Source organism: Rhagoletis pomonella, unplaced genomic scaffold (assembly GCF_013731165.1).
Source record: "Rhagoletis pomonella isolate Grant_MI unplaced genomic scaffold, Rhpom_1.0 Rhpom_scaffold_00006, whole genome shotgun sequence".
In the NCBI taxonomy this organism is placed as follows: Eukaryota; Metazoa; Arthropoda; class Insecta; order Diptera; family Tephritidae; genus Rhagoletis; species Rhagoletis pomonella.
The window spans coordinates 62,922,683-62,934,447 of NW_023458560.1; the positions used below are offsets into that span (position 1 = coordinate 62,922,683).

At 40.3% G+C, this 11,765-nt stretch overlaps 1 protein-coding gene across 1 annotated transcript in view; it reads right to left on the bottom strand.

Annotated features, from left to right (window-relative positions):
- The window catches only part of LOC118742028, a 135,793-nt gene that overhangs the window by 14,152 nt on the left and 109,876 nt on the right, over positions 1-11,765 (bottom strand). The window contains exons 3-9 of the mRNA XM_036473995.1: positions 5,186-5,429; positions 4,887-5,096; positions 4,394-4,813; positions 2,212-2,931; positions 825-2,137; positions 453-754; positions 247-389 (exon numbers count right to left, since the gene is read on the bottom strand). Of these exons, the coding sequence (XP_036329888.1) occupies positions 247-389; positions 453-754; positions 825-2,137; positions 2,212-2,931; positions 4,394-4,813; positions 4,887-5,096; positions 5,186-5,429 (3,352 nt within the window). The remainder of the gene's footprint in view (positions 1-246; positions 390-452; positions 755-824; positions 2,138-2,211; positions 2,932-4,393; positions 4,814-4,886; positions 5,097-5,185; positions 5,430-11,765) is intronic.

The window sequence follows — 11,765 nt, forward strand, 5'->3', positions numbered from 1 at the left end:
CATTTTTACGTGCGCCCTAAGCACAAAACGTCGTGTACCACCCGTCAAACAAATACAATCACCAAACAGGAATAGTAATTTTTTTTTTTTTTTTTTTTGTGGTCATATGTTGTGTGTCAATTAAGAGATACAGACACAGGATTAGGGACGAGACAAATAAAAAGATTTATGTGAAAATAAAACGCTCACAAATGCGATTAGCATTGCTAAAAGAATGCGGATATACAATTTAATGGGAAAACTTACATTTTCTAGCTGTTGCTTCACTTCGCTGATCACCTTTAGTAGCTCGTCCTTTTTCGTGCTGGTGAACGATTTGGTTATGGTGGGCGTAGCGGGCACAGGCTTGCCGTTTTCAGTGTTGTGTTTGGCACTAATACTGCGTCGATCTGTAAAGTGTATAATACATTAGAGCAAGTTCTCCATTGCTTTGCTTTACCCAAGCGACTTACTTGTGCTGCCACGCTCCAGCATGCTGCCGGGACCTTCTGGCAGAGCGGCCTGCAAGAAACTGCTTGTCGTTGCTGGTATACTCTCCGAGCTGCCGCCCAAAGTAGACGCCAGCGAACGTTCGGCATTCTCTGCGCTCGGTGTAGAGCCTTCGTCTTCAGTGTCGGAGGTGCCTGTGCCGGTGCCAGTGCTGGCTGTGTGTGTGCTGCCATTGCCGGGTAGCGTTAGGCCGGTCTTCTCGAATTTCTGTCGACGCATCGACTTGCGCAGCTCATCCTCATTCATGGCGGTGACTTTGAAGTCGCTACAAAAGCAGAGGATAAAATGAGTTAAGTTCAATTTTCAAATTATTCAAAGCGCGTGTGTCCACTTACGTTGGCGTGCTGGGCGATATGTTGTTGTAGAACATGCCGTGATCCGAACTGGTGCGCTCACCATCGGAGATGTCTTCCACATCACCATCATGCTCATTGGATTGTGGATCAAAACGAAGGCCAGGCTTGCGCTTTTCCGGCACCAACCGATTTGCCGTTGTGCCACCATTACTGCCAGTCGCTATTGGCACTGTACCGGTATTATTGCTGCCAATAAACTTCAACTCCCGCCGCGTCTCCATACCCGAGTCTATGGACGAATCTTCACTGAGGTAAGTCTGGTTGTACATTATATCCTTGGAGGACGCGCTGTTATAGTCGGACGTTTGCGTATTGCCTATACCGCCACTACTCAAGCCAACTCCGCCGCCGACGCCGCCAACGATGCCGCTACCAACACCAACACCGCCACCGCCGCCGCCACCGCCGCCGCTCGATGACACAGTACCCAGTGGACTTTCTGAATTCGAACGCAGGTCGTCAGGGTCAAATGGGCCACGTTGCGCCCAACGGCCGCGCGCACGCGGTACGCCACCAACACCCAACTGACTGGGTGAGGAGCTTAAATTGGAGGTGGACGAGGCAGATTGCATGGCAGATACCGTCGAACCGGGTATGGCAACCCCACCACCATTACTCGGCTCATCTGCATTGACCACGGCCTTGCGCTTCGCCCACTGCGGCAGTTGACCAACGTCAGAGAATTTGTAGCCCGGCGTCAGCGCTAGCTCGTCGGTGAACATGGACGGTGATGCAGTGAATTTTTGTGGTGTTGCCGACTCTTCCATTTCGTGTGTTGGCGATTCGATAATGATGCCCTCTGGTGTGGCGATAATTGAACCAGGTCGGGCTGGAAGTGGCGCATGGCCGGAACGTAGTCGCTGTTGTGAGAGACGCGCTTGCATGGTGACAATCATATCATGCGGCACCTGCCACACGAAAATGCAGCCATCACCGCTGGCAGAGATTAGATGGCGGCAATCATTGGTGAATTTGAGGCCAGTGACGAGCTCACTGTGGCCATACATGCGCGCCATGCACTCATTCGAGTAGTAATCGTAGACTGCGAGCGTTTTGTCTGTGCACGAGGTGGCCACATAAATGCCGCTGGGATCTAGGCTGAGCTTAATCAAGCTGCCTTCGTCCGAATGGGAGCCCTTAAAGGTTTTTGTGTGTTTGGCATTCTGTGTGCCGTAGACGCGTATGTTGCGGTCCTGGCAGGCGGTGAGTATGTGCTTGGAATTGGAATCGACCTCCATGTCGTACAGCGTCGTCTTGCCGGAGGTGTTTGTGCCGCGCAAGAAGATGTTGCCCTGCGCGCAGTGAAGACGAGAAAAATAAAATTATCTAAAATGTGTCATAATAATATAATTTTTTCAGCACTCACCTGAAACGTTCTGAACATAATCGACTTGTCCGCACCACAGGAAATCATCTGGAAATTGAGTCCCGATCCTACAAACTTTATCGATGTTATGGACGAAGAATGATCGTCCAACGTCTGTAGCAGTAAATAATCCTGCGACACGTCGAACACATGTATTAGTCGATCGCGACTTGCGCTCGCCAACAACTTTCGTTCGATCTTCTCATTCGAATACTCGAGACATAGCACTTCCGATTCGTGCGCCTCGATTGTTATGATTAGCTTGGTGTTTGCCAAATTATAGATTCTTATATTGCCACACCGATCGCCGCTGGCCAAATGCTGCAACTCCGGACTAATTCGTATACAGCGTACGCCATTGCGTCCATCATAAGCAGTATTTGAGTTCTTATCGCCCGATAAATCTTGATCCTTTATAAAATTCATTTCCTCATCGATGTACATAATTTTCAATAGTTCCTTGGAGTAGATATTTCTGCGATAGTTTTCAGTATTGGTACAGCCGTCAAGGCCCCACACGCGTATGGTGTCATCCGAGGAGCACGTCACAAACGACTCTTCAGGCAGTGTATCCGATAGCTCACGCTCCAAGTTGTATGGCACAGTTTCCACGCCCCAAATGCAGGTGGAATGATAGAGAAAGGAGTGCGATTTACCCACACGCTTGATATCCCGCATGTCCCAGATGTAGAGCGAGTGATCGTTGTACACGCAACTGACCTGTGGGGTGGTAAAAATAAACTGTGATTAATTTTATACTCAAGGTTAAAGGAAAGTGAGTTTCTGAAGGTTTCTAAAATAAGATTTTTTTTTAACCTGAAATAACATTTAAATATTAAGGATACATTAATGCTTCTATATACTTTATACATGAAATGCTATTGAAATTTTTGACCACCATCTTATATAAAACTGACTATCTCATAGGCATCGAGTCGACTATCATTGGATTGGTCGATGATTTTTAGTGGGAGGAAAAGCTTCTTCACAAAAATCAAGCTGCGGCTAACTAAGGCGATTGACTTCAAGCAAGATCGGAGTCAGGTTAGGCTAAGGCTGCGGTCCCTATTTAGGCCAACTGAGACTCATCACCATTTGCTAATTTTCTAACCGATTCGTTTCTATAAGAAAATGCTTTTTAATCGGCTGGGCTCTGCAGACATACATACTTATACTATATAGTAATATAGTATAACCTCAAAAATGTATGCATATATCCTTCAAATCGGGCACCTACAGTACCAACTCTGCATGATGATGAATCGTATACAGATGGTAGGTCCTAATGTGGAGGGTAAGTTAGGTTATCGTAGCTGGCCTCATCCAACGTGGGAAGGAGACATATTTTGGGCCGCCATAAATCGCTACAGATACAGTAATTGAGTCTACTTATACCATTCCTTTCCCTAGAAGTTAAGCCAGTTCGTTATTTTGATGAAGGTAAGAAAGTTATATACTCATAGGACTAAGTTCAGCCAGACATTCAAGAAAGTAGTGATGGAACGGAAGTAGGCGGGCCCTCACCAATAGATAATATGCAATTCGTACGATTTGAAATCGGTGGAATTTTTAAAACATTTTTTGGATATTTCTTAACAAACAGGCAAAACCTGGGCACTTTGTCGATGGATATGATGTGAATGATGTGTTTTTAGCAGATTCCCCTTGAAATATTTATTACTTTTAAGAAGTGAGCTAGATTTTTCTCTATCTAATTTAGGATAGATTTGTCGTGCTATCCTACATTTTTTATTAGTCTCTTGGTTAGCGTTATTCTCCAGCCAATTTTATAGCGGAATATCGGCATTGAGGGCGGAACTGATCACAGGAAATGCTTTGCAGAGTGTTTGGTACCTCGAAGAACTCGGTTTTGAGAAAAACGTCTAGGAAATGGAGTGTTACGAGGGTTGTTAGATGAAAACGCTCGCGATATATTGAGTTTATTGTTTAGATATGTAGGCAAGTAGTTTAGAGTATCGATAACGATAATATTTATTGCAATTGGTGTTGCCTCGTCTTTGAATAAGGTATGTCAGTGGTTCTCTAGAAACTACCTACTGCAATACTGTATGTGGTATAACCCAGAAGGAAATGCACGCTGAGCTTAATGCTACACAAATTTCCACCAGGGCTACAGCACCGATAATTTCAGCTTAAAATATCCACTCGCGCGAAAACTCACCTTCGCTCGCTGCTCATCGTACACCATTGCCACACAGTCCGGGTATTTGGCATGCGGTGGCACAGCCATTATATGATTGATATGTATACCTTGCGCCACGTCCACCCCCAAATAATGTGTGCGCGGCAATGTCGTCACATATTCCAGTGTGGCGGCATTAAAAATGCGTATAATGGCTTCGGCACAACCGACGAGTATGAAACGTGAATTCACCGTTAAACAATTGGCACTCGTTGTGCGACATTGCACCCACTTGTCCAGCAAACGGCGTGAACTGAACTCCACCAAATGACCCTGCCGGGTGATGGCATATGTGCGATCTTTCATTTCATCCTTGCCGCAGGCGACCGCACAAAAATCATTGTCGCGCAAATCACCCAATATGGCACTGCGTCCCATCAACGGTATGGGATCCTTGTACTGAAAGAATGGTTGGAAGAAAAAATAATTAGTAAATGAAAGCGAGTAGTTGGTTGAGCGAGCTTACACATACCCTGCGGCCTCCCTCCATATACCAGTACTTGACATGACGATTGCCCACTGTAACAAAGTAGCTGCCATCTTCGGCGAAACTTAGTGCCGACACTTTTGAGCTGATTTTATTCGAGGCCATTTTTTGATTCAATTTCCAATCGAATACATTCACAATCATATCGTGTTGTGAACCAATGGAGACCAGGTACTTGCCGGTGGGTGAGAAGGCCTGCAAAAGAGAGTGGGAGAGGAGCGTTTGCATGAAAATGGAAAAAGAGGAGGAAAATATGTTTGCACATTTGCAAGCGTTTGACTTACCACACATGTGACAGCGTATTTGTGATCGAAAAATTCCGCAACCACATTGCCGCCGGTGGTGTGCTCGAGATTGCCATTCGGCGAGTCCAGCTCCCATACTTTGATGGCGGGATTGATGCCACACTCGCCGGTGGCGACATAGCGGCCGCAGCGCGAAAATGCGACCGATGTGAAAGCTTTGCGGGAGGTGTTGACCAGGTAGGCCTGTGTTTGACGCTTGGCATTGAATAGGACAACAGTGCAGCTGTAAAGAAATTAAAAAAAGGTGTGAGTATTCATTAAATTTGATGTGTAAATATATGTGTACGGCGGCTTGGAAAAGCACCCGGCGATTTAGTTACATACATAAATTGGTTAAGTCAGAAATTAAATATTAACTTCATTTCTTTTTATTCATTTTGTCGCTACTAGTACACGACTATTTCATAACTACTTTAGGATTAGTTCAGGACAGTTTCAGGATGATTTCGTGACTAGTTTCGAACTATCCCGAAATCATCATAAACGAGAGACATAATTGTCCTAAATTAGTACCAAAATGGTTTTGAAAAATTCGTGAGATTGTCCAGGAATGATCTCGAACAGGTCTTAAAATAGTCCCATAATTATGCCAAACTAAACCCGAAATTGCTATGAACTAGTCCCAAAATGATCCTGAACCAATCCCAAAATCGCCCTAACTAGTCGTTAAAGGCCCAAAATAGTCTGAAATTGTCTTGAAATGGTACTGAAGAAATCTCGAAATTATCACGAACTAAGTAGTCCCGAAAAATCGTGAACTAGTTTCGAAATGATCTCGACCAAGTCCTCGAATGGTCGCGAAATGGTCTTTGTTGGTTCAAAAATTATACTGATCTAGTCTCAAGATGGTCGCAAAATAGTTCTGAACTTGTCCCGAAATGATATAGAATAAGTCTTGAAACGGTCCCGAACTAGTCCCAAAATGACCCTGAACTAGTCTCAAAATCGTCTTGAACAGGTTCCGAAAAGATCGGGAAATGATTCTGAGCTAGGCCCGAAATGGTCCTAAACTAGTCGTGAACTAGACCCGAAATGATCTCGAACTAGTTTGGAAACGTTCATTTGTACATACAACACGAAATTACAGATTTTCTGCTGGGTGAAACGCAAATTTTACCCATACCGAGAGCTAAGATGTTTACACATCAAAAATTGTGTAAACTATGAAAAATTATGAAGGAAAGTAATAAAAGAAATATTTTTTTATGGCAAAAGTGTTGCATACAAAGCTGTTAAAGTCGTAAAATGTAAGTCATTTAAAATTTAATTATTTATGCTTACAAGCGTGGCGGCAGCGTTTCATTAAAAAATCACCTGCTGACTTAATTAGCCTTATTGTACCGACTTCCTTTTTCTTTGTCTTGCATATTAATACTAAATCTCTTGCTGCAGTTGTGCGCTAAAAGAGAAATGTGCAAAAGGTTGAATCCTTTGTTAAGACTGTCTCGGGAAGGAAGTTCATTTTAACAATTTTTTTCACAATGCCAAGCAGCGCGGCAGTAAATTCCCATTTTGTGCGACATAAAAAGTGGCAAGGGAAAGAAAAGCTAGCGCGCTTAAAATGGTAAGGAAGTGAGAAAAATTGTAGTAAAAAAACTGTATTGAAAAAAGTAGTGAAAAGTCTGCATGCTGTTGCCTTGACTTTCCACGCGCTTTGAATAGCTGCTCACTAATACTTATATAAGCTGCTTTTACGTTTTGCCAACAGGAAAACTGTAATTTAAAATACCAATGGGCTTTGTGATTCAAATATGCAAAAAGTGAAATTTATTACCAGGCATAGTTGTATTGGTAATGTTGTATTTGGTATGAAAAATGTTCCAACAATAATGAAGAAGTGGAAATATGATAGTGTGAGAAGGAGGTCATTTCGAAATCTTTGGCAAATAAAACGAGTTACTTTTGTCGTGTTTAATAAGATAACAGGAATTAAAGGATTAGCTTATAAGGAAGCTGCTGCTATTTTAGCATTCGATGCCCTTATCTACAAATATAATATATATATTATATTACTCTACCGACTTTTATGGTTAAGAACATAAAAAACTGCAGTTTCAATACTCAAATGGAATTCTCTCTCCACAAAAAACACTCAAAAAAGAAAAAAAGCGGCGCTTATTATAATGAACCTGCGCCTTCGTATTGACTCGCGGGCTATGTCAGAGCCACATTCAAGTTAAAATAGTCGATGAAATATTCATAAATATGCGATGGCGTACATCTTCTATGACTTAATATTTGATCAGCGCCATCTGTCACTACTTCGATACATTTTTATTTCGTTTAATGCCGTTGAAATTTGTATTATGTACTTTTAATTTTGTCCTAAGTCCCGTCTTCTTGTTTGGCTTCGTGTTCGTGCTCGTCTTCGATTTGTTTTCGTCTTCGTGTATAACTTAGCTAAATTCGACTTTTCAAACAAGTGGCAACACTCCTACATATAGCTTAGATATAAGTAAATCTCTTGCGTCTGATATTGGATACTTATGTATTACAGTTACCTGATGAGTTAAGTTGAATTTGATTTAATAAAGAAATAAAGCCTTTTTAAAATCATTTCCATTGATACCCATCTTTTAATAAGTAATTCCTTTAACATATTAAATAACTAGATTTTTACTTTCTAAAAAGGTGGCCACCCTCTTTAATATTCTAGATGTTCAAGCTAAAGATTTCTTAACACTCATATAATTTGTGTATAACTTATGTGTACTTTAATGCAATTCGGGTTTTCTAACAGGTGGCCACCCTGTTAACAAATTTTTAAATCGAAAATCTTGTTAAACCCCTTTCCTCTGAGACAAATATTTTCGTATATATTTAAATTATTTTATTCAATTAATGCAAGTTAAATTTAATTTTTAAAACAGGTGGCAACTCTCCTACATGTAGTTTAGTTTATTCAAATCCAGTTTGATCGATATCCATATTGAACTAATTTATTTAACCTATAGTATACATTGAATTTAACTTTGTAAACGGGTGGCAACCCTGTTAAAAGTATACTCAAACCACAATCTCTTTCGTGTGGCACTCATATCGTGATACATACGACAGTATACCACACCTTGTGAAGTCTATTACTAATTCCTTTAAAGGGTAATGTATTGGCAACCTACCCAGTCAACTAGTATGACGCCAGTAGTATTTCTACTGGTTGCTAATGATGTATAATAGCCTGGCAAATGATATTTCCTAGCACGTCGCCATGTTAACAAATACAAGTTACTATTATTGAAAAGAGATAGAAAAGCACACTGGCGTGCGGAGAAAAAAATAATAATAAATAAGATCGGAAAATCGTATTAACAAAATAGTAAGAAATTAATTAATTCGCGAGCCTTTTGCCGAATTCGGAATCAACTGTTTGACATCTCGCAGTTCAAAGATCTATGTATCTATTCAGCTACGGTGATCGTCATACTGGCACAATTCTATGTAATAAATAATATGGACTACTTTTCATAGGAAATTAGGAAGATATTATTTTTGATAAATTCAAGGAGGCTTTTCATAAATTTAAGAATAATATTATAGAAATATTTGTTAAATTCATAGGAGGCCGCGGCGCGGTTGCTGTTCGATGTCCGACACCTGGCTTGGTGAGATCAAATGCAATGTGGAAAGTTTAGATTTTCTTTATAATCAAACCAAATAGAAAAATACAAGAAAAAGCCAACACTTCAGACTATAGATAAGTATATGGGATAAACTTCTACTGAATGAAAAATTCATGGACATTGCCTGATTGGATTACATGCAGGCAGACTGGTCGCACCTCTGGAACGATTACAGCAGTAGCTGCATGGATGAGGGCGAAGAGGAAACCATTCAACACCTTATCTGCCATTGCCAGGCTCAAGCAAAATGGCGAGCAAAAACTTTTGGTAGTTATGTACTACTACTTCGATGATATCGATTACTTCAAAGCTATTTATGAATATTAGGAGCTTATGCACTTTCTTGCCAAAAACCAAGTTGTTTAAAGCGGAACGGCAATAACTGTAAACCTCAGCCTAATTTAACATAACCTAACTCATATGGTTGCCGAAAAACCGGAATGATAGGGCATTTGAAAAGCTCACGAATTACCAGATTGAGCTGGGAAAGGACACATCTTACATGCCATGAACTGGGGTGGGTACATCAGACCACCGTTTTAGTTGCAAGAACATAAAAAATAAGAAAATATACAACAAATGTATAATGTCGCTTTAATAAACCCTGCATATGGAAAAAAATTTGCTAATGTAGTTAACTGGGTTAAATTTAAGTACATTAGGGTGGTAAAAAAAAAAAAATTTAAGTCGGAATTTTAATGCTCCCTATTTTTTTATTTTGAAATCAAAAAATCCCATTCAAAATTTTATATGGGGAAAAAACAGCTTTTCGTATTTATCGATCAGAAAATTTTGGTTCTCTTCAGATGCCTTCCAATAATAATACTCAATTATTTATAAAACCATTTTTTAATACTAAAAATTTTTTATGGGTCGCCCCTTTCTTGCTTTTTCTGGGGTTTTTGGCGGACCTATAAAATATAGTTACTATGAAAAAATGACTAAATAAACAATTGGGTATTATTATTGGAGCCCGTCTGAAGAAAACCGGAGTATTTTTCGATACAGAACAATTATAGAGGCTGAGAGCATTAAAATTTCGACCTTACTTTTTGACATGCATTTTTGGACCACCCTAATGTGCATATATGTATAAATTCGCTTGCACCAGCCAATTCAAGGCACTACTGCAGCTGTGTTTGCTTAACGGCCTGAGCTCATATTTATGTAGTTTTCGAATATTTTTTGCTTTTTCAGCTTCATGTTTTGTATGTTAAGCAAAAGCAAACGGAAGCGCTGCATAAACATGAGCAATTGGTGGCCGCTTTCAAAACACACGGATACGCAAGTGTTTGCATATGACAGTCTTTCATGAATGTAAGGACCCACAAAAAGGGGGAGTTCAGCCAGTTTGCCAGTAGGAAAGTCAATTAGTCGGCAAGCCATGCAGCCGCTCACTTTAGCAACCAGCTGTGCAGGTAATAATTCATTTTAGTGTCCAACAACACCAACCTTGTCTGCACGCCCGTCTATCCAACCCAATGTCAACTCTATCTCATTCCTTTTCACGCAAGCATAGCCATTCACAAGTGTTTGCTCGTTGTCAACAACGCTGCGGGCTATTCTGAGATTGTCAGTTTCCGTTTTGGCCATTTTGTCGCATATAAGTAGTACGCTTTTGCTGCCTTAGTGGTGCTGCTGCCAGAGCAAAGCTACTTTGCAAGCTTATGTTTGTGTATCTTTCGTGTGGAAAGTTATTTTACGAGGTCGCTGTCGCCGCCGCCGCCGCTGGCATCGTAGTTATCGCTTTAGCAGCAGCGCTTGGCATTCATCTTTTATTTATGACAAATGCAGCTGTTGCCCGCTTTCAAAGCCGCATTTGCCATTTGCGTTGACATCTTCACAGCATAGTCGTCGACCTACGGCGGTGTGCACCCGCTCTCTCCATCTTTGCTTTTCATCATTTTAAAATCCGTTTGCTTTCTCTGCCTCAATTTCAATGCTGTCTCAAACAATCAAGGACAAAGTACGCGTTGAACTAGAAATTTATATGCCTGTATTGGCAAATACACATACATATGTACATACGTACGTATTTATGTAGCTGCCTTGCATTGAAACTGAAAATGTGTTGATTTCATTAGAAATAGCAAAGTTCAACTAGGCGTATGCGCATCTTTAAATTGGTGGGGTTGCTGTCTGGAAAAAGTTACTCATACGCCTCACCAACCTTTACTTTAATCAAAGTTGCTTCATATTTTCCTAAATTATACTGCTCTCTGCTTTCCGCCAGTATAATTTGGATTTGCATTTTGCATTGCAAACGCTTTAAATTCCAGTTAAGTAAGCTTGTTGCCGTAATCGATATTCGGAGATTGGGAAATGCAATCAGCGTGATGCATTCAATATCAGGCTGCCAAATTCAATTTGGTGAAAACTATTTTTTCGTTTTCGGAAGGAATACATTTCAAGCGAATTAAATTACCAATCATGGGTATTTGCTTATGTATGTCTAACACAGATATACATCTTTAAAAATGCAACATAAACGCGGAAGCACGTTTACATACAGAAGTGCAAATAAATTTAAATTTTTTAGCACTCAGATGGGATTTTTCGATTCCATTTTATATCTTTTTGTTGTAAGCGAAAATTTGAAAAATTAAGCCAATCAAAAACTGTAAGCCAGTTGGGAGAAAATTTGTTTTCCACAGTTCTGAAAAAATTAAGAAATCTAACAAAGCGTGGTGCGTTTGGGCAGCACTACGGAAATGAAACTTCATTTGATTCATTTCAGGCTCGTTTCATACTAAAAATTTTTTTTAAATAATAATCTTTGCCTTCCCCTTAAATTTTTTTTATCTCCATCTTCATTTTCATATTAAATTTTATTTTTATCCCATCTCCATCTTCATCTTCATCTTCATCTTCATCTTCATCTTCATCTTCATTTTTATCTTTATCTTTATCTTTATCTTTATCTTTATCTTTATCTTTAT